The sequence below is a fragment of the Macrosteles quadrilineatus genome, unplaced genomic scaffold, assembly GCF_028750875.1.
Source record: "Macrosteles quadrilineatus isolate MER2022 unplaced genomic scaffold, UCM_ALF_1.0 Scaffold_5__1_contigs__length_97177068, whole genome shotgun sequence".
Lineage (NCBI taxonomy): Eukaryota > Metazoa > Arthropoda > Insecta > Hemiptera > Cicadellidae > Macrosteles > Macrosteles quadrilineatus.
Genome location: NW_026542598.1, coordinates 43,406,875 through 43,430,606, shown reverse-complemented (window position 1 = coordinate 43,430,606; position 23,732 = coordinate 43,406,875). Strand labels below are relative to the sequence as shown.

General features: G+C 35.7%; 1 protein-coding gene across 3 annotated transcripts; it reads left to right on the top strand.

Moving 5' to 3' along the window:
• Positions 1 to 1,306: 1,306 nt before the first annotated feature.
• LOC128994532 (protein CASC3-like) lies at positions 1,307 to 23,219 on the top strand. Of its 3 annotated transcripts, none has more exons than XM_054419145.1 (13): positions 1,312 to 1,531; positions 6,565 to 6,726; positions 9,479 to 9,597; positions 11,318 to 11,566; positions 12,221 to 12,389; positions 13,345 to 13,544; positions 13,787 to 13,956; positions 15,322 to 15,438; positions 16,905 to 17,042; positions 17,591 to 17,763; positions 19,402 to 19,469; positions 20,236 to 20,395; positions 22,689 to 23,219. In XM_054419145.1, exons 1-12 carry the CDS (start codon positions 1,415 to 1,417, stop codon positions 20,393 to 20,395), a joined length of 1,842 nt encoding a protein of 613 aa, XP_054275120.1. In that variant the 5' UTR covers positions 1,312 to 1,414; the 3' UTR covers positions 22,689 to 23,219. The 3 variants fall into 3 exon arrangements, with proteins under 3 accessions (XP_054275122.1, XP_054275120.1, XP_054275121.1); XM_054419146.1 differs by having other exon boundaries at positions 22,678 to 23,219; XM_054419147.1 differs by lacking the exons at positions 19,402 to 19,469; positions 20,236 to 20,395; positions 22,689 to 23,219 and adding an exon at positions 17,944 to 18,059 and having other exon boundaries at positions 1,307 to 1,531.
• Positions 23,220 to 23,732: the final 513 nt, after the last annotated feature.

Below are 23,732 nucleotides of genomic sequence, written 5' to 3'. Positions count from 1 at the left end.
TTGTAATTGAGTCTTCATATGAGGGAGACGTTGATGGTGGTCTAAAGACAGACGAGAAATGTTCAGCAAAAAGTCTGCAGATGTGCTGAGGTGTGTCGGCAGATTCACTATTCAGGTACATCGAAGATACAGCCCTGGAAGTGTTCTTGGTGTTATTAATGTGACCCCAGAAGGCCTTAATATTTTCTTGCATGGAATCTTCTACCCGATTGATGTAGTTTCTGTAGCAAATCACAGTGAGTTGTTTACATTGAGTTCGTACACGACAGAAATCCATATAAATTTGTAAGTTTAAAGTCCTTTTGTAATCTCTATGAAGTAGCTTTTTTTGTAGAACTAGTCTCTTCAAGTCTTGAGAAAACCAACAAGGAAATGTAGATTTACCAAGACATTTTAGTGGAGTGAATGATTTTATTAGGAGGCTTAGCCTGGAACAAAAAGCCATAAATGACGATTCCATGTCCTCGACACAACTCAGTAATGGATACTCCCAATTTTGTAGATTATTGAATATTTCTTCTTTGTTGCTCTTGTTGAAGTCTAGCTTGTATGTTAAGTTTCTTGACCGTAATCTACCCGGGCATTTGATTTCAATTTCAAGGGAAGGGTGATGTGATTCAACCGGGACCAAAGGATCCAAGGCCTGAGTAACCTCAAATTACAATTAATTAGGCTGTTAATAGTAATTTAGATTACTACAATCTGTCGGTGGACCACGCATCGAACGACGATTTTGATAAAAAAAAATATAAAAGAACATCAACAACGCAGGAAGTCTATCATAGTCAAAGCTACTAGATCTAGATATACTGCGCATTGACAGCGACCCGTTAATAGTCAGGATTGCAATTTCTTGGTTATTTCAAAATCCTACTCGGTAATGATCATTGATTAATTTATTTATTTCTATGTCAACTAAATACTACATTTTCTTGTGCAGATAAATTAATGTAGGCCTACTTAATCCAAAAGATGTCAGTGCAACCATAGATTAAATATACCCCCACGTTCTATTGAAAAATCTGGGCTCATGCGTATGATAAGATTAAAGATATGTTATAGAAATGGATTTTTGTAAAACAAATACTAGTGTTTGAGCTACTACCGATCCAAAATATTAAATTATATTTAGTTCTGTTATTTAAGAGGGCTATTTCTAAATCAATATGACAATAATTTTACTACTCGTATGTCATGTTGGCAGTTTTCCTTTTTTCTCATACCAACCAGACCCATGGAAAGTAAAACAGTGAGCAAAACCGAGACCCAATCAAATTCCAGCCAGTGAGTCAGACGCAGTTCCCCAGTTCCAGTACCACCCAAAACCCAACCCCCCAATCCAATCCAGTCCAATTCTTCCAGAATCTTTTGGAATTCGGATTCGGAAGTCGGAACTTCGGAACAATTTTTAATCATGTCGGTTCCTGACGGCAATTTTAACTCAGATTCCAGCAAAATTATAAAGAGTGACGACAAACCTGATCTCATTGAAGAAGATACGAACGACAAGAGTCAAAGTAAAATGGAAAAGGTAAGCAAAGTTTTTATCAAATAAATGTTATTGTTGTAGACCTACACTTATTCCAGGCTAGCATTCCGACTAGGCTTACTAACACTGTCCTACATAGACCCAATTACGATTGTAGATTTCCTTACTTTAGGGGTAACTTACCTAAGTTGGCGATAAAATCTGTTATAGGATTGATTGTAGATTCAACCACTGGATGAAACAAGCTGGTTTTCATCATATCAACTCTGTTCTCCATTGTTAGCCCTAGTTGCTTTTTTAGGTTATGTTATTGACATGAGGCCAGATTTGGGTGTAGGTTAGCCTTCTTGTAATTTACATTCAATTAGGCCTAAGATATTCATTTTCAACAAACCACATTAGGAACCCTGAACACATTAACGTAATATATTTTCCAAATAGGCAATAGGCTAGGCTAAGTTAGTTCCAGGCATTGAACTTGCTTGACAACACCGACACAATTTACAGGCCCTTTCGATTTTTGTTAAGTATTTAGTTTCAAAATACTGTAGCCTAATTGTTGATGACAGTGCTTAACAGTTAACTTACCTATTTTTGATATCCCGAACATTACTCGTTTCATAATAACTTACCAAATACAAAAAAGTTCCAGGTTAGCCTTGCCTACTCAGGTCTCAACTTACTAAGGCCTAACTTAAATTACTAGGCCTACTACTAATTTAGTGTAGCCTAGTTGGGCCTAGGACTACTTACTAACACAGAGAAGTAAGAAACAGAAGATATTCTTAATGGTACACTTAAGTTGTGGAGTACAGTTCCGCAGAGAGTCTGTGAAATATTATCGGATGAATAAGTTTAGGCCCTAACAATAAATAAGTTTATCGATGTTTATCAAATTCAATAAGTTACATCGATTAAAAATTATTGTTTACCGGTATTTATTTTCCGAATGTACTCAGGTTAAACAATGAATTGATTTATTATTTATTTGTTAACGTTTTTTTAGGCCCTAACAAAAACTAACAATAAGTTATTTAGGTTAACAAAAAATTTGTGACGCAAAATTCTAAGGGGGGAATAAACTAGTAGCCTAACTTAGGCCTATTCACCAAAGTAAGGCTAACTTAGGCCCCTAGAACCAGCTACACTCAAATTTCTTCCAGTGCCCAGAAAGTGCTCAGAAGGAGCCGAGAAAAATCCTAGGGTCGATACAAAGTTATTAATAGTTTTGACTGATCAATTTATCAAATTTAATCGAAGGCTCAGAGCTCTAGAAGCGCTCAGGAAATAATTTTCGATATTTCGACCAACGAAAATCGATGTATCGCATCTAGTAACTTTCGACTCAATGTTAATATATGGGTTAAAAGAATCCGAGTATCCATTCGGTTGTTATGACAACTGTTCGATCATTACGAAACGTCCGGTCAGCCGGACGTTGGCACTTTTGGCTCATTCTAAAAACGTCCGGTCGGCCGGACGTCGGCACTTTTGGCTCGTTTTAAAAACGTCCGGTTCCCCGGACGTTGGCACTCAAAGGGTTAAAACGATGAATTAACAAAGTAATAATTGTTTGTTGAGCGAACGGAGAAATTGTAACTTTGAACCTAATTCATTAAAATAAAACCAAACGATAGCCATAGCTAGGTAGTCAATGTCAGGATGGAACTGGTGGGTCTAGACTCAAGACGGTGAAATTTAAGTGATTTAAAATCAAATTTTTCGGAATGTAAATGCATCTGGATTAAGGGAAAAAAGTAAACAAAACATGAATGTAAGATCATCTAATATATCTTACTTTCCGATTACCGGAGTGTAGATCGTAGAAGTATCGTAAGCACTCGAGAGCGTAAGACGTTGTAATATTACATGTCATTCATTCATCATTAACATTAATTTCTCTATTATTTTGTATATTTTCTCTCATAATGTCTGTTAATGCCCCTGATAATGTATTATCAGTTATTTAATATGTTTCTCCTTGTTAATGTGTTATTTTATCAAATTTTGTTTAATGTTATATAATATCCCATCACCCCACAGAAACATCATCCTATTTTATGTTACAATATAATATTTATGCAAATTCTCTCCATACCTATCCTGTACTCATCAAAAACCAACAATAATCATTTATTTAGAATAATATACAATTGTAAGAAAATTGCAATATAGTAATAACATCTTAAATATAGTATTACTTTTCAAAATTATCCAAAGAAAATCAAAATTACTGTGGCAAGGGTCATTCATGTAAATTAACCAGCTGTACATCACTTCAACAATGGACATGGACTTCCTGAGCTTCTACCATTGCCTCTCCCCAGATCCTGCCAACTCTTCACAGTGTGAACATCATTCTATTGGAAATTGTGGTTAATTTAAACTAAAATTCATAATCCCAAAGTAAAACCTAAAATTTAAATTTCTCATCATCCAAAAGTATTGGACAAGTGCATTGAAGAGTACCAATTTATAAGAAGACAGACACTCCAGATTTGGTAACCATCATCCATCTTATTTAACTAAGGACAAATTTAATCTTCATTGGACAATTTATCAGCATAGCCTAATAGGCCCAATTAATTTAACTCATCAAGATATACATATTTCAAATTGAACTTTTATTCAAAATTTAATCTTCAAATTCTATTTTATTTCATTAAATTCAGTGAAACAGTTTGGAATCTTTCTTTGGACATTAACATTATTATATTAATAGCATCACGAACCTAGTATTTCAGAATAATAACTAAATTAAATTATCTACATTTTAAAGAAGCCTTAATATATCATTCGAACCGGCACGACCACCCCTCCCTGAGATTAAGAGCTCATATTCAAATATTAATTAGTACTTTAGAAGAAACCAACCCAATAAGCCTAGAATAATATCATCCACTTTGGAAACCCCACCATTTTGAAAATTTACCATTGTTAACTTACCCTGTAGCTAATTCAACCAATAACTTATCTTATATTTGTATTTCATTAATAAATTATATATTGTAACATACCAAATCTCTTTATTCAATAATTCATATAGGCCTATTATAAGATAAAGATAAAGACTTACCTCATTAGACAGAAATAAAACATAAATTAGGAATTATCTTTATTAGGAAAGAAATGACTTTGGGTTCAATGTGGGCTAACTTATTAGCCAAAGGAATTTTGTAGGCCTAAGTTAATGAAAAGTCTATAGAAAGCTTTATGGTGCGTAGCAACGTAGTAGTTAACTCTTCGGTATTCGACGAACGAATGTCGCGTCTTGGAAGAAAATCCCTTATTCCAGTCCGGTCGAGGCCTACGCGCCCTAGCGACAAACTTTGACCGGTACCTACTACTAGACAACAGCTCATCGCAAAATCACTTATTGAGCCGGTCTAGTTTCCGTCTGTCGTCTGTCAACAAACACCAGTTTGGGATTGTGTGTGTCGTCGTGGGCGTTAAATATTGGTAAATTCGGTCGGTTTAACTTTACTTGATTAATTGGCGTGCTATTAGGCCTACTGATAAATATGTCGTGTAAGTATGTTTATATACTTCACTGTGATTAAAGCTAGGCCTACGTTCTTTGGCCCATAGCTCAAGCTATGGACAACACATAGGCCTAGGAGTAGGCTATTGTGGATGGAAAACGGGTCATGTTCTGGTGTTTATTTAATCGTGACACGTATTTACCCACCTTTAAATTTGGTACCCTACTTACAAACTGTTTTCAATTTTCAATAGCCTAGGCCCTACTGTTGATATTATAGTAAACTTACATAAGTTAGGAATCAACAATTAATTCATGGTTTCTTCCATTTTTATTCTTAAATGTTTAAGGAAAAACAAAGAATAATATAAAGAAAAAGGTTTGAAAATGTTTTGTTAACTTATGGTATTAAATTCAATACGATATTAATATAGAACCAAATAAATATCGATAATATTTATCGTTATTCATCCGATAATATATCACAGGTTCTCTGTGGAACTCTACCCAAATGAGGTCTAGCACTGGTCGCTAAGTTTACTTAAAGCAATTTATATTTGTCATTTCTCCTTTCCCCATCTCTATCACTTAGACTTACTACAGCACTCATACTTTGGAAACTGTACTTTAGCCTAACTGCTGTACAACAATGTTAGGTTGGTGTGTCCATCGCCGTTGGGGCTCTTCCTTGCTTGGTACACAAGTTTTTCCAATCCAACATACCAAAGCTTAAAGCACACGGTTGTCTCATAATCTTGTAGACTATCCTCTGTGTCTGTAGCTTACTTCTCTGTGTTATTATCAAAGGTTGCATGGTACAGTTTTGCAGATAACCTACAATAACTTATATTATTATCTAATGAAACAGGCAGCAGGCTACAGTAACTTTTTAACTTAGTTTAGAAGTTTAAGTAAACTTTCAAACTAATAACTATATTCGATAAGATAAAATATCATATCGGATATCATATCGATTTTAAGTTAAGTTATTTTAATATGTTATTAATAAGTAAGTTAACTTAATTAGGCTAACTCATATGAATAGGTCAGTACAAACAACACAGTAATGTTTTTCACTTTTATCTTAAGTTTCATAACTAACTTAACCTAATTTAAATGCCCCAGCACACTGTCTAAAAGAACTGTGGGTGAAACTCTACTTGAAAAGCCATAACAGGAAATCAATAGGTAGGGTAGTCTAGACGCTATTAAGTTAAAATTCAATAAATTATTCATAACAAATGGAATTAATCTATTGTAGGTTCTCTGCGGAACTGTACCCAGGTTGCCTCCAATTACTTTCCGACTTACTTTACCAATTAATGGCTAAACTTTGATATCCTAACTTAACTCCATCGTATTGATATTGAACATGAAACCATAATTTTGATCAATAACCAATCTTAAACCTAACAAAAATCATACCTTTGAGAAAACTATTCAACGACAACAATTGACAATATAATTCAGTTGGCTATTCAATTTTTGCTTGATAGTCCTCATTAAGTTACCTACCATAACTTAGCCTACATAGAGCTTAGACCTAAGCCCATATTAGGCCTAGCACATGTAGTTTCATGGCTTCTTTGTTTAGGCTCCGGTGAATACAACTAGTGAAGACTCAGAATATGAAACTTTAGAAGAAGACAATGGGGGAAGCTCCAGGAGCTCCCTTTCAAGAAGGAGTTCATTGAGTGATGATCTTAGTGATGGCATCGGCCTAGAAGACGAACGGGAGGACGGAGATGGGCAAGAGGTGAGTCAAGTACCTTATGTTTACAGTTACACATCAATATTTAGACGGCCTTTTATGAAATAATATGTACGTATGGGGCTGGAATGCAAGGAAATTTTTCTGTCTCTGCTTTTACCGAAAGTCTTATATATATTTATGGGTGACCTAAGTTTGTCATAACTCAATAATTTCCGTAGGTTTTAACAAATTTAAGCAGCATCTAAAATCAATGATAGCAGTCAATTTAATTAGGTATGCATCTTCCGTCATGGATGGCGGAGGAAAGGTGATCGTCTTGTATCATCACATCGAAATCGTGAACTTCTTTCACGCTTGTGTCCCACGGTTGTGAATATACTATCATTGTCTTCCGCGATCGCAGCAAAATCATGAATAATGCAATCGATTGAAATCGTCAGCGTGGTTTGAGAATCCCCACACTGGAACATTCTGATTACACCACTGAGATATCTACTATATAGTAAAACATTACTGGTGATATAATTTTTGTTATTTGATAATGGCATGGGTCTTGGCAAGCACCTATGCCTAAATCCAGCCCTGTACAGTTCGGCCAACACTTCTGTGCCCGCGAACGGGTCGCTACTAGCCGAACTAAAACATACGGGTACCAGTTATTGGCAGTGCCCCGGTATGGGTGAGTGAGTAGCAAGAGACAAAGTACCCCTGCTAACCCCCTCGCCTAAACCCAACCAGATCTGCTCGCGCGCACATAAACTTGGGCCGAACTGTATAATAAGTTATTAACCTAGAGGTTCATAATATACCAATGGGTTCTGCGTGCCTACCAGATAGGTACTGTTAAAAAACTTAAGTTATTCAAAGCTATAGCCACATAGTCTACTGCACAATTTATGAACAATCTTTCAAAATTACAATTTCAAACCTTATGCGTTAGATACCTACCGGTACATAAAATCATAATTTAAGAAACATTTTATATTTGTATAACAGTTACATAGGCGTTAGTGCTGTAACCTAAATTAAATTAATATAGGCTACATTTCAGTTCATTTCTGGGAGTATTTAGGTCTGCAATGAACAATCTTATAATAATAAGCAGTACGGTATTTTGAAATTAATATATAAAAAGACTAAACACATTTATGGAATCGCTGATTTAATGAAACTAATTATTAAATAGGCCTATCTACTCGACATTTTCATTAGCATACACTATTATAAAGTTCTCATATCATAAGTAAAGCTAGTTAACCATGGAGAGTTAATTCTAGTGAAAGTCCCATACTACTTTCTTTGGAGCAATGTAAATCTGCTTAACGAGTTGCCAACTGGTATTGCTTCTAATTAAATCATGTCTGGAGAGAAAGTCATTTGCTTCTTATATGTTTATTATGTTGCAAATTGTACAAATAGGTAAAACACACCTATATTTTAATTTTACCTATATTTTGATTAGCACATTCTTAAGATTCAAAGTTGATTAGGTCAGAATACAAATATCTTTTGGTGGCAATAGTGCAGTGCAAAACGAATAGAATGCCATTTGCTTTGTTTAGTCATGTCTGTGGAATCTGCAGTTGATTGCACATTGTTGTTACAAGATAAATGATTATCAGTCAACCAGTACAGTTGTGTTTCATGGGTCAAAGATGGCATTTGGAATTTGTTTGCTTGTGGCTTAAGGCATTCTTTTCCTCCTCTCTGGATGTTTAAAAATCTGGTTTTATCACTTTAAATTCAGTAAATGTTTCTTGGGGTTCCCTCAACTTGTTTTTTGTACAATGTAGTGTGGTTGGTATATGAAGAGGCTATGCAATCCTACTGAGTTGGTCAAAGCTAACACCAAAGAAATATTTTTTCTACCCTTAAGGGTTTATCTTGTTTTTAGGCCTGAACCATTATTCCAAAATAGAGGCTAATATGTAATTAGAAAAATATTATTTTTGAAGACATAATAATTTAACCATTTTTACAATTTAAAATTAATTGCATGAAAGCTATACTAATGTTTTTTTTTAGTATAAAAAATTACACACAGTACTGCATGTAGACTTAAACTAGGCCTACAAAAACTTATACGAGATAGAAAATGTACTATGCCTAGGCCTACACATTAAAAAAGTGCAGAAGGGTTTTTTTGCTACTGTATTGAACACCACACATGAAGAAAGTCACCGTTTTTTTTCTTATGTAGCCTACTATACAGTAAACATTTCCCCAGCCCCTTGCAACATGTCCATGTTATATGTCTTATGTTATATCTTTGACTATTGCTTGATTTTTAAAGTCAGGTCAAACGCTTTAAGTTTTAAAGGGAAGGCGGTTCAAACCCATTAAAAAGTTCTGTGTTTTCTCGGAATGACACCCGTCCCTCGCGCACCACTATGCTATCAAGACACCCAAAAATAAAACATAAAATTCACCTCATACTCTCACAACCTTGTCGGAAACAAAATGTGTTGGGAACTATCAAGAGATTAAATTATTTCTTGGATTATAAAGGCTGGACTGTATACTTGAAAAGTGATTCCTTATTTTGGACCTCGGTAGAATCCGAACCACCAAGTCATGCCACTAGCACATAGCAAATAAATTATGTTTTGTGATGGGCGAGAATTGAATCAGAGACCTCAGGGCAAAAAGTGTTTGCTTACAATACAAGACAAGTGTTGGTAAAATTCGAGGCAATTGATTATTAATCCTCATATATCAACATTCAATTGTCTTTTTATTAGGCTACCTTTTAATTTATTAAAATAAAATGATTAATGACTAATGTTTTGTCCAGGAAAACTCTGTTGGGAAAGACAAAAAACTAGACGATGATGAAGACAAACGAAACCCTCAGTACATTCCGAAAAAAGGGACTTTTTACGAGCACGATGACAGAACTATGGTTGATGGGAGGTAAGTAAATGAAAACATTTTGTAAATAAATTTGAAAAAACATTAACAATTTTATTGGACCTATTTTTTGCATGTACTATGATGTGATCATAAGTTTGTTAAAGGTCTATGTAAGCAGACAAGAAAAATATGGAATTTTCACGTTAATTCATAGTACTTACTTAGGCCTACTGCTGTGGCCACTGTTACCCTAATTGGTACTTGGCCTCCTCAACAGACTGCCTCTATACATCTCTGCATCTTGCATCCTCCTTCCTCCCAGATTTCTTATGTCCTTTTCTACTTGGTCCATCTCAACTTCGGTCTACCAAGGGGTCTTCTTCCTCCTGGGTTGTTCTCCAGTACTTTCATTGGTAAAGAGTTGTCTTCTTTTCTTATGATATGTCCTGCCCATCTCATACTACTTCTCTGGACCTCAGCGACTCGTAGTAAAATTCATTTTTAGCTCTTTGAGGTGGAATTTTCGACCATTTTCCGGCGAGTTTAGTTTGCCATTCGAGCAGTCAGGAAAATGGCGTCCGGTGACCTATACTCGCCATTCGACCAAAAAAATTAATTTTTTTGATTTTACAATTGTTTTTTTTTTGTCCTCAAGGGGAACCATTTTTAACCAGTCAGCAAAATGGCGGGCGGCGACCTATACTCGCCATTCGACCGCAAAGGGTTTGAAACCAACAAAATTGCCATTTTAACGTACACAATAAATTGTACACAAAGATTTTAATCAAAGGGGGGGAATCTAAAATAGGCCTACAAATATGAATAATTAATTTTATTTTGTTACTTAACCTTGTGTAAGGATTTTGCTATTTCTTGTGAAGGATTCCATAGCTTAAAACTTAAACTATTTGTACTTTTGGTAGCCCAGTCCACAGCAATAATTTAAAAAGCACAGATTTTTTCAATATCAATCTGTCTCTCCCGGCCACCGAACTCCGCCTATCACAGGGTGTCCACATTCTGGATAGTCAAGGATCATGGATAGTCATGGAAAGTCATGGAAAAAAATTTTGGTCATTGAAAGTCAGGGAAATAGGCAAGAAGTCATGGAAAATCATGGAAATGTCCAATTATGGATGGATTTGAGGGGACCATTCAATGCTCTAGTCAGCCATAACCCGGACTGTTGTAGCATTTTTCAGGATTTTTCACAAATGTACGACAATTCAATTTATTACAGTTGTATTAATTTATGAGTTTTCTGTTTGTTTTAGTTCATTGTTGTACCTATTGTACTCCATTGTTATCTGTTATTACATATTTCAGTATTTTCTGCAAAATAACATGTCCAGGCAGTATTATTTGTGTGTGTATGTTATATTATAATTTGCGTTTAAAGTTCGTGAGTCATGGAAATCAATGGTAAATGGTCATGGATAGTCATGGAAAGTCATGGAAATTAATGACAAATTTTTTGTGGACACCCTGTATCAGTTTAGCCACCATGGTATCAGATCCGAACTATTTTGGATAATTGAAACAAATCGTGTTTAGAAAAACAAGTTTTTATCTTGTGCTGCTGGGAATCAGAGTGGTAAGAAAAACCAATTTGCAATTGATCTGAGCTGCTGTGCAAAAGACCAGTGCAGCTATCCACCCAACTGATTAACACAATTTAAAAATAGTATTTTTAATTTCAAAATGGGTTAACTTGTGTTTTGTTTAAAGACCTGTCTCTATCAGTGATAACTTTTTCTTACTTATTTTTCTCGTTTATCAGTGAAGTGGAAGGCAAGGAAGTTGAGAGTAACACAAAAGATGCAGCAGCGGCTGAAAATGCGGCTGAAGCTGCAGGGCCTAAAAAGGCGGGCGGAAAGGTGTGGACGGAGAAAGCTGAAAAATGGAGTCACGACTTGTACAACGAGGACGAACAAAAACCAAAGTCCACACAGGAGCTCATCGACACATACGGATACGACATCAGAAACGAGGAAGCACCGCCTAAGGCTCGGCGTCGTCGGAGATACGGGTATGTGGCTAAACTAAACGTAAATCCTGTGAAATGGGCTATAGGATAAAATATTGTCATGTCATTTTTTTTTACTCCTAATAGAGTAGTTGAGCCGACAAGTTTTTGGTGTTTTTTGTTTTGTAATTACATATATGTTATGGTATACTTTGTGTAACAAAAAAAAAATTATATAAATGCTACAGACTTGCATCCAATTTCACTGTATAATTTACGTAACACATAGGTGTACTTTGTGAGACACATATCATAATGTCTAATTAAGTTACACCCGATTTTAACTACATGTCTAAACTTGTAATGTAATCAGTGTATTATTTGTCTAACTCAAAACCCATGCATTGTGTTGGCTTTTTACGTAGAATTTTACCACACCTATCCGCCTCTTTCTCTCTCTTTTCATTATTAATTACAGGGTTTTCTTGGCCTCGCTGATCAAACTATTTTTTTTTAAATTTTGTAAACCTTAACATTAATTAATACACTCTTATAAAAGAATAATCATTCTTTGGTACCAGTGTGTAAGTAATTTTGGTAGGTATCATAAAGCTGGGAAAATTTGTAATTCGTTTAATATGTTGGAAATAACATATGTTCAAACGAAAATTGACTTGTGCAAAGTAATGTTTTTATATTGATGTGTTCTGTTCACAGACGAGGACCCAACAAATACACGCGAAACTGGGAGGACGAGGAGGCGTACACACGGGCAGCTCCTCAACGCAGGGTATTCCACAATAACAAGGAAGAGTTTCCCGACCTCGGCAGTCGTGGGCGTAATAGGGACAAGCCGCAACACACTCCCTCCGATCCTCCTGAAATGGTAAGCTAAAACGCACTGACCAGTCATGCTTTCTAGGGAGGAAAACTATCAACTACACCAACATAACAGTTAATTGTATTTGGTTATTTGTAATTGGGTAGCTTTCAAATCCGAAGGTGCTGGTTCGGTCAAAAAAGGGGTTGATTCTTGATTCTGATGCCAAATTTTATTGGGCTATTGATTAAAGATGCTTACTACCAAAAGGTCGACATGAAATGGTAACATGAGAGTTTTGGACCATTAGTGCATTTTTGACTAAATTGGAAAAAAAGATAGGACATTTGCCAGGAATTGTTAAGGAAATTGACAGGGAAGCAGGCTTACCTTTAAATAAGTCCATATAGACACAGAGTGGTTGAAAAAGTGGTCGGTGAAATTTCTACTTTTGTGCTGTATTTTATGTGTCTCTATGGACTTATTTAAAGGTAAGCCTGCTTTCCTGTCAATTTCCTAAGTTGGCATTTTGTATTTTGTTAGAAAACATAATTAATAATGTTAATGTATACATATAATGAACAAAAATCATTTACACGGCAGTACAATCATGCTCTAAAATGTAAGTGGAAGCAGTGATCTTTTCCCGTGTGAATTTCCCCTATGGCTCTGAGCAATACTAGACCTGCAGGGACAAGACTCCATTTTGATACCACAAGTATAAGAGCTGTCTCAAGATTTTTTGAAAAGGTCAGTAAACCAATGATTTGAGACTTAAGTGGGATAAACCATTCTCTATTTAGTCAGGGCAAAGGTTGTATACAATCGTTGGTTGATGCGGGGTTGGTTAGGGGAGGGACTGAAGCATTCTAGCCTGTGTCATTCTGAAATATGAATCATTCATAAGCTGTGTGGAATTGTTTGGTCATTTTGCTTTTGATATGTACATTAGCTGTAAATTTATTCACTTAATATCTCTTACCAGCTTAATGAATATAAAAAAAAACATGTTTGTCCCTAGGATCAACCAAGAAACGATTCTCCCAGGGTGAAGTCCAAGTCTAAATCCCCTGCTCCTCGGCAGTCCCCAGGCCAAGGTGGGGACAGAGACAGACCAAGAGACAGATCCAAGGGGGAGAGAATGAGGAGGGACAGAGGGATGGAGAGAGGGAGGGTAGTCAAAGACTCACCGCCCTCTAATAACATCCCACCTCAGCCAGTGTAAGTTGTAGATCATATAACTGAAGATCAGTTGATTCTGTACTGTATTTATATTTCTAGTCCTGTATAAAAAATGGTTTGTGAAAATCAATATCCTTATTATTCTATAAAGAACATTGACTCATATGTATTGGTAAAAGCTAAGTCCTTAAGCAAGATTACATTTTCTCAAAACCAGGTCTAACACTTCTTTTCTGTGATTATCATAGATTTTGATTGATTGTAAATGTTTGTATACGCAGAGTCGCTGAGAAGGTCCCCGGTGTTATTGGCACTCCTGGGGAGAGAGTGGTCGGGAGAGGAAGGGGATTCAGAGGCACTGGCAAGCAAAGACCAACCATGGAGTTTACAGCGTCTCGAGGTCGTGGACCTCTTCCTCCCGCATTTAACAAAGAACCACTCAACAATCAAAGTAAGTGTTTGCAAAAATCCACAGTTTGCAGTAATTGTTTAAGTTTGCTTCTTTTTGCTTTTTGCAATTTTTTGTTTTGATTTTACAAACTAAAGATGGACGGGATTGTATTTTTTATTCGGAATGGAACTTTTTTTACAATTCAACAAAAAACTTTTTAACTTGCTTTAAAAATGTTGAGTAGGCTAGTAAAAAATAAATTTGAAAAATCCTTGCAAATGACAATTATGAGAAACAAAATCCATTTTATTGTTAATGCACAAGTAATAAACAATAATAAAACAATCTGTATCATGACTACTTGGAGCTTACTTATATTATTCTGGTGTCTTTATAAGGGTCTGCGGGTCCCCGATTTTTTCGGGTCGGGTCGGTCCAGCGGAAGGCCCGAGAGACCGGGCTGGGTCAGAGATTTGTTCGGGCCAAGATCGGGTTGGGAAAAAAAAATTATTTTCAAAGTTATAATAAGTTATTTTCAAAGAAACACTCATATATATATTAAAACGTTAAAATTAGAATTAAATGTTAAGTTTGCTCACGTTTAAGAACAAAGACACAACAGAGCAATTGCCGTACTGTCACTAGCCAGAGCCAGTCGTCTACTGACAAAAGTCGTGACGCAGTGTGAGGTTTTTAGACTTAGGAGGTTAGGAGGCAGGGAATGAATGATTCATATTGCATGGTGGAAACATAGAATTTTTATTTTCTTCTTGCTTGCAGTCTTGAAGCCAGTCCACAGGCCCTATTCTTGTGATAAGGTTGATTGATTTGTTTATGGTCCTTGTATATTAAGTTACATTACAAACTTGTTGTAATATAGCTATTTAGATATTTCAACAGTTATGAAAATGGGAAAGAATGGCTTGATAAAAAAAATATTTTCTTTCTAGCAGTTGAGGCAACTCCTAAGCTGTAAATAAGTTATGAACATGAAATAATATACATAAATACAATCTTTTTTCATAGTTTATTTTCAAGTAATATTATAAACACAGGAGTAAAAAAAATTGGGTAATTAATAATTTTTGGCCCGAAACCCGAGGACCAAAATTGTCGGCCCGATCCGACCCGAACCAATAAAATTTTAACCCGCAGAACCCTATGTCTTTATCACACATAGGCCTAATCTTTGTTTTTGTAACTGTTTTCATCCTAACAATATTGGGAGGAACAATTAGTTAGAAACAATTAGAAACAACAAACAAACAATTAGGAGAAACAATGTAGTTTTGCCATCACATTGATTTATGTTTATGTTAGGAATTATTTTAAATTGTGTTTGAATTGCTGTGCCAGTTGTGATCTTTGCATTGGAAATGCTCTGATGAACAAACACTAACATAGAAATATCTGTGTGATTGACAGTCGATGACAGTTTGAAGCATGCTGCTGAAATGTTGGTACAGGACTTCAGCCAAATATACGTCAATAACAACCATAACAGCAATAGTACAAACATAGTCGAGGAAACCATCATACCACGTAAGTAATTTACATTTATGTCATGAAAGCTTGGTTTGTTAATTTTTAAGTGTTTAAATTTCCTCTTCAAAATCAAGGGCGAAAAAGACTTGCAAAAGTTGTGTTTTAAGTAAGGGACATTTTTGCGTATAGCCTCCTAAGTTGGCATGTACGTTGCAACGAGGCTTTTCACTGCTTACTGGCATCTGGCATCATTTGTGAACAGAATACAATATTTGCAGCTCTCTGGCTGACGTGTACGCTTCGCTACAGATCTGCAAATGGTGTCATTCTGTTCACAAATGTAAGCAGCGAGGAGCCTCGTTTCAGCGCACTTACAAGAACTACGGAGCTATACGCATAAACGGCCCGCATTACTTAAAAAGGTTACTCAAACAATCCAGTAACCATTCAGCTTTCAAAATATTGGTTGAGTTAATTTTTTTTATTTGAATTGATTTTTTAAATTCAAAGTTTTGATTAGAAGTTTTATATTCAGTCATTGGTCATGAAATGTATGACATGTTGATATATGTTTGGCAGAACATAGGCCAACAGGAGAATTTTAGATTTCATCATGGTATTCTTGTTAGAATAACTATTTAACCCAAAAAGTTAATGTGGACGGGCAAAAGCAAGGTTGAAAGAGGCCACCAACCTCTTAAAAAAAAGAGAAAAAAGATAAATATGACTGTACAGAGCACTATTAATGAATGTTGTCTTACAGTTTTCCGCTTGAGGATTGGGTAAAATAATGGTGAAGCAGAACTTCAGCGAGTTATTGCCTTGAAGCTCAACCAAGCCATCCTATACAGTAGAACTCCGATTATCCGAATCAATAGGGACCAGACCCCATTCGGATAATCAAAAATTCGGATAATCAGAGTTTTACCGGAATTCCAGGAATTTGAAAGAAAAATCCAAATTTTCGGTACTAAGTAAACTTTTAATTAATAATAATTTAAATCAGAACATTTTTACAGTTTACAATGCTCATAGTACAAGTGTTCTATACATACATGTTATTAAGTCAATAGTGTTCCATCAAAGTCCAAAATTGGCTAAATGTGTTTAATAACAATTCTTTGATATTTTGCAAAACTTATTACTGTAGCTTTACGTTTTTAAAATTGTTGTAATAAGCGATTCGGATAATTGGAGATTCGGTTAATTGGAGTTCGGATAATTGGAGTTCTACTGTATTTAGAATAGATTAATGAAATAATAAAATTCTGATTAAAGTTTACACCTATTCCAATTTCAAATTTTTAAATATTAAAATTAACCAAATTTTCTAATTAGGAGCTCATTGTTTTAATGTGTTGGTTACTAGTGTATGCTCTAGAGAATATCTCAGCTTCTAATCTCCTATATTCTAAATATTACAGCGTGTTACTAAACTAAATGTATATTTTTGTTCATTTGGACACAGTGAATGATTAAAGCATAGCATATAAATTATTCATTGTACGATTGTGTGTCTCCAGGCAGTGAGAGGAGGGACGGTGGTAATCGTTCTAAACGCTACTCCACCCAACGACAGCGTAGTCTGCCTGAGACTACACCGCCTCCTACTTACAGTCCGCCTCACAACATCCCATACTACACGCAGCCTCCCCCCGCTAGTGAGTACCACATCGACTGTACACTACAACTGAGAGATTGTGTGTTCAAACTCTTGACAGTGTTACCAATCGTTGGTTAACCCTTTCATCCAAATCAGATAAAATGAGACTGCAACCCTTGAATATGTTACCACTAGACATTCCATTCCCATGTTAAAGCCAGTGTGCAGTTTTAGAATGAAACTGAACGTAGTTGAATCGAGTCACTGACGAGCGTGGGCTGATGTAAATAATTTATATCTGTTGAATCAACCAACTTTTTGACCAATCCAATTTTAACAAATCTCTAATGGGGATTATCAAAACAAACTTGATGAAGATTGACTCCTTATAGCGGTTTTCAGAACCACGTGGATTAGAAGTAAAATAAATTAATTGGGGATTTGAAAATGACATTTGTTATCAAGCATCTTTGTTATCGAGGGTCTTGCTATCGTGGTTCCACTGTATAATAAAATGAAAATGTTACCTATGCTAAAGATGGGGATGTCCAGTTCAATATCCGATTCACGGTGGAAGTCGTATTGTAATGTGTTGTTTGGTTTCAGGTTACGTGCCGACTCCAGTGTACAATGACGTGACGGGACAACAAGTCCCAATGATGGCGTTTCTCCCTCCGGGACCTCCCCCCGCCACACCTGCAGCTCCGCCATACCCACCCCCGCCAATGCTGAACTACTTGCCTCCGCCAGCCTTCCCTCCCATTGCGATGCAACCTCCGGTAAGTTGAAATTGATACATAACGTACGGAGTTTTACAAGATGTACAAAGTGGTGCTTTGTCATGAGTTACATCCTTACATCCATTAAAACATTACTTAATTACTACTCCATTTTTACTCTGTTTTTTATAAACCTATCTCTGCTTTTATTATTTAACTTTTACAATTTTACATTTGCAGGGGTGCAGCTTAATCACAAGTGTGCAAAACTTCTACAGGAATATACTACTATGAAGAGTTATCATTGAACACAGTGCCTTTTATCTTAAAACAATTAAATTAGAGCTTTGTTTTTGTTGTCATTATAAGATGTTTTAATTTCTTTACTAAGTTTTGTAAATATTATGTTTTCATAGTGTAAAATATACAATTTTTACAGTTGTGGTCTTTCATTTTTATATGAATAGGTATGGTATGCTATGTACGAGTAATATACAAAAACAAAATTGCACTATAAAAACAAATTTTAAGATACACCTCATTCGCCTACACCCAAATTCCGCTGTACATAATTTATCCTACTGAAGAGCATGCTTTTTACTTACTAACTGTGATGGTATGGTGTATTCTCAATAATTGTTCACACTTACAGGCAGTCTGGTTACAACAAATAGTGGTTTCAGTTTCAGTTTAATATTGTTAACTCCGAGAAGCTATGGTGAATGTTAACAAGGGTTCTGTGTATAAAAAAAAAAACTTAAACTTCTTTAGTACAAAAATAAACAAAAGGTATACTAATAGCATTTGTTAAACAAATTCCTCCAGAAACATATCAGGTACGTTATAATAGGATGTTTTGATAACAAGATTTTCTGATTGATTTTTGCTATTTCAAATTATTGGGAAGCTTATCGTACAATTTCTCCCCTTAGTATTGTGGTTAAAATTAGTCTTTGAAAAGGTAACTAAAATATCTCTGTGTCTGCTGTTATAATCATGAAAATGCTCTTGCAGTTCAAATTGTGCATACAAATTAGGCAGCAACTAATGTGGCACCAGATATTTACGACAACCTCAAAACTTCCTCCACCCTTAATGCACATGTTTTGTGTCTACTAAACAGAAACACATTACCTTATTTAAGTCCAGCAACTGGCAATGTACCGGTACTTCAATAAGGTATGATGCCCTTGACCAGAAAAATCTAATCTATTGGAACATGATTCATGCTTGCCAAGAGTGTCAAGCATTTCGTACACATTCGTCAAGCATTTTCCTACACATAATTTTCTCTTTTTCTGCTGACGAGCTTAATTTAGCAGTAGAAACTGGCTAGAACTGTTGTAGTGGATGGAATAAAGAACACGGTACCGGTCTTGGGTTTCAACTAGATCTCTTGGCCGTGTTGGGAGCTCTAAGGAGACCCTTACTTACAAGCAACTCTTGTACATCAAGTAGTGTTGAGTGTAGAAGATATCTTTATTTCACCTGCATAATATCTGCCTATTTATTTTAACCTGGTTCCTTAGGCCATTTTCTAAGCAGTTTTGTTTGTGGAAAAATCATGCATAAGTTTGTTCTAGTTATATTAAGAAACAACAAAATGCATGAAATGGTACATTATTTACCCATCTGACATTTTTCAAAGTTTATTATATTCTAGGTAGAAAATAAACTAACATAAATGTATTATTTCAGCAACTGCCTGGCCAGTTTGAAGATCCATGTGGCGCTGAAATGTATCAAGGTGGCATCACATACTACAGGTATTACTTAACTGTAAATATACTGGTATGCAACTTAATACTTACGTACTCCTGTGGCATTGAAACTCCTAGGGGCCCTTGGATCCTCTGCCTTCCTGGGCCTGCTCCCATTCTTCTTAGACCCTTTCATGGGCGTACCCAGAGAGGGACAGGGGGGGGGGCAGCTGCCCCTAGAAGCCAGGATAAAGTATACAAAATTGAGATCCAAGAAAAATGTTATTAGTACGAGAAAAGATAAGTTTAGATAGACAGATTTTTTGACACATGTTATAAATTTTCTGAGTTTTTCCTTCAGTAAAATAAAAAAAATCCTACATTAGTAATAAACAGACCAATTTCTTGCAATGTTATAAACTATCAACTTTGGGTAATGTCTCAAAATAGCATAAAAATACGCTAATTTCAGCATATTGTTTTTAAAATTTTCCCGGACCCCCCTCCGTGCTGAGGGGTATTCCATACCCTCCAGGCCCCCCGCTGTGCCGCCCCTGTTTCAAGTATGCTCTTGCCCCTCCCCCCTAGTTTTGATCCTGGGTACGCCCTTGGACCCTTCAATTCAATCTTCACCTCAGTCACTGAAACCTTGTCCAAAAGAGTGACTGGTCGTAGTGATGAAATATACTATTAAATCCCAAATTTATAAATTCAGTTTTTACCACTGAATCATCATTTGATTAAAGAATTGTGTTATTTCACAAAGTCATGTTGGGCTTGCAATACAGAATATAAATTCCAGCTAGTATTTACGTTATAATGTTGTTTGCAGCCCACAGAGTCAGTCCGTGGTGCCTCGCTCCAACCCGCCCCGCAGGGTCAAGTTAGCAATCCCCATAGTCCCCCCGCCTGACAACAAACAGCCACAAGCGGGGGCCAAGCAGCAAGTAGGGGCTGACAACAAGCAGGAAATGCAATCTGTCGCTACATAGGTGTGTACCTTGATCTTTATATAGCTCTAGTGTTTGAAGGAAGGAACAGTTGGATTAGGAATACATTAAGTAAGTAACTGAAGGGACTGAACACAAGTAAGTTAACCAAGAAAAGAGTTCCAATAATTGACAGCACACAAAATGGTCACAATTTGATACTTCGGACCTCCAAAGGTTTCTTTAGGAAGAAGTTTAGTAGAATGGCAGTAACCAAATATTTGACAGTTGTGAACTGTCTTTCTACAACAATTTCATTTGAATAAGCTCTGTTATTGTTGCGGAATATTAAATTAATTGCGTGGTGAACTTTTTTGTGTGCTGCCGAAGTCTTTTCTTGGGTAAGTTAGTTGTGTAAACATACCGTCTTACTCGATGTTATCTCTAAAATCCTAAATCAAAAAAATTTTCATCTAAAATTTCTGGAAAGAAAATACATTTTCATAATACTGTCCGGAACACAAGTTTTTAGTTCTCCAAATCGTCAGCAAAATCATCGTTTTCTGGTACAGTCCAACCTCAGTATAACGAATCTGAAGGGACCGAACTGAATATTCGTTATATCAAGGATTTCGTTAAAACGAGGTTCGTTATATAGAGGTTATGTTTGCAGGAATTTCGCTAAGTCGAGGTTCAGAACCAGCGTCGGTCAATATAGCTCGGGATTGGACATAATTAAAACACAATTAAAGTAGCATACGCTACAATACTTTACAGTACAGTGTTTACATTGTACAGAAGAACCTAAATTATCCAGCATAAAAAAGGGGAGGGATCTTGAATATTGTGCAATCATGAAAATGGCATTGACCTTGGTACAGGTTAAAAACTGTAAGTTTAAAATCACAGTTTGTTCTAACCCTCCTAAAACCTAGCCAAACACTGTATTGCGTAGTCATAAACCATGTAAAGAACAAAACAAAACAGTTATAGAAAGTTTTGTAAACCACTGATCGTGATAGACCGGTAGGCTACTTACAGTACAGTACTGATTTTATCACAACAGAGGAATGTCAATAATAATCATTAACTATAGCATTGGTGTTGCTAGTTGACACAAATCGTATTGAAAACAATAAATTATTAGATAAGTCATTATAAAAGTGTATAATCATAGCCAACTTAAAGATAATAAAACACTCGAAAAAGGAATTTTAAAATAACGATGTTGCTATTCTTTTCCTTTGGTTTTGTTTTTATATTCTTTCTTAGGTTTCTCTTTATCCAAAAATTGTACAATTCACCATAGTTACTTATTGCCCAATCACAGCTTACTAAACATTACGTCGTCATCAGTCCTCAGTGAATGAAAAAAGTTCTCAGTTGCAAAATAGCGCGCGCAGCGACAGCAGACAGAGATGTGTAAAACGGAGCAGACGAATGTTAGCGCAAGCGATGACGTCACCTTTCCATTTCATTTGATAAAGAAACAGATTTTTCAAAAACAATAATGGGGTGGGGGATTTGTTATATCGAGGGAAAGACATAGACAATTCGTTATGCAGAGGTTAAATTCGCAATGTAGAGGTTCTGACAATGATAAATTCGCTATATTGAGGTGTCTAGCCGAAATCACGAAAAATTCGTTAAATCAAGGTCGTTGTTATGGTTTGTTCGTTATATAGGGGTAAAATATACATAGTGTCTTATGGAGAGTTCTAGGGGATTAAAAAAAAAATCTTTATATCAAGGAATTCGTTGTATCGAGGTTCGTTATATCAAGGTTAGACTGTAACTTCAAATGGGAACAGAAAAAACATACTGTATGGTAAATTTTTCAGTTCGCTAGTAACCTCAAAATTTGTTTGAAAACGCTGCTAATTACACAATATTTTAAGTTATGTTTGTAAACAACAGAGTGTAAACATTGATTACCACTTTGTTTAACCTCAAATTATTTGATCTAATTGAGTAACGATTAGAAGGGATAGGCCTATTTCCACAGTATGATGAAAATATTTGTTCATCCCACGGAGCGAAAGTGTTTTTTTGGTACCTAATCGTATTTCCAAACTCGGCTACAAAACAATTTTGGCAATGATTTTTTATTATTTTCTTACCATCCGACCTTGTTTAGATAAACTGTTTTAGACTCTAGTATATTTTGCTGTTGCTGTTGTATTACTTTTTCAGTTGCTTGCATGACTGTTCACAATAGCCACAGCAACTAATTTATGAACTGTCTTCACTTGAAAAAGCCCCCCTCAGAACGAAATATATTATTTTGTGTCTTAATGACCTATCTATACAGTATACATCTATACAATAACTTTTCCTGACTGTAGTGATGTCGCAGGGAGGACCATATCAGTCTACATGTTGTTAACTCTACCAAGGCCTCGCACACAGCTGCACGTATCTCCTCTACAGTGGAGCAACTCTTGATTAATATTTAACCTTGGCCTAAAGTAGGCCTAGCTCATCCTATACTTAGTGGCAAAGATAGACAGTCATACTCTCTTCTTCAGAGATGCCCTAAACCTCTTTCAGAACTTGGTAAATTGCTTTTACGAATAAATAGGATAAATTGAAATAAAGAGGATGAGTTTAAATAAAGAGTAGTAGTTGAAATAAAGAGGATAAGTTGAAATAAAGAAAATAAAATGAATTAAAAAGGATAAAATGAATTTTATTTCAAAGTTTGACAAGGGACCCTGCTTGAACCTCTTTATACGAATACTTTTATGTTGTCATATTTGTACTACGAATGTACATTAATTATTAGTTGTTTTAGGTTTTTATATGAAGTGTAATTTATATTTATTAACAATGAGGTAACATTTTTGTATAGAATGGAATCTGTATATTATTGTATACTGTAATAAAAACGATAAACTGAATAAGTTGATTTTTTTCCTGATTAAATTTAAAATTTATATTGTTAACCTCATTTCGATTAAGTGTATACTTCATATTGAAAATGTTGTGTTGGGGTTCAAGACACTTTTTACAGATTAGGTAAAGAGTGGTGGGGGAATATCTATATATTAATATGAACCTGTTTTTCTTTGTCACAGCTATTTTGAGAGAACGGCTGGGCGTAGAAACTCGGTAGAGGTGTCTAAAGAAAGGTCTTGGTCTGTAGATGAGCCATCAAAAGAGAAACATGGTGAATTCCCTTGGGGCTCTGCCCCCGTGGCCTTTAAATTCCCATCCCATGTTATTCTTATGGAGGAAAACGGGGTTTTTGTCACAGCTAATTTGAGAGAACGGCTGGGCGTAGAAACTTGGTAGGGGTCTCTAAAGAAAGGTCTTGGTCTGTAGATGAGCCATCAAAAGAGGAAAGAGGTAAATTCCCTTGGGACTCTGCCCCAGAAGCCTTTACAGTTGCCTCTTCAGA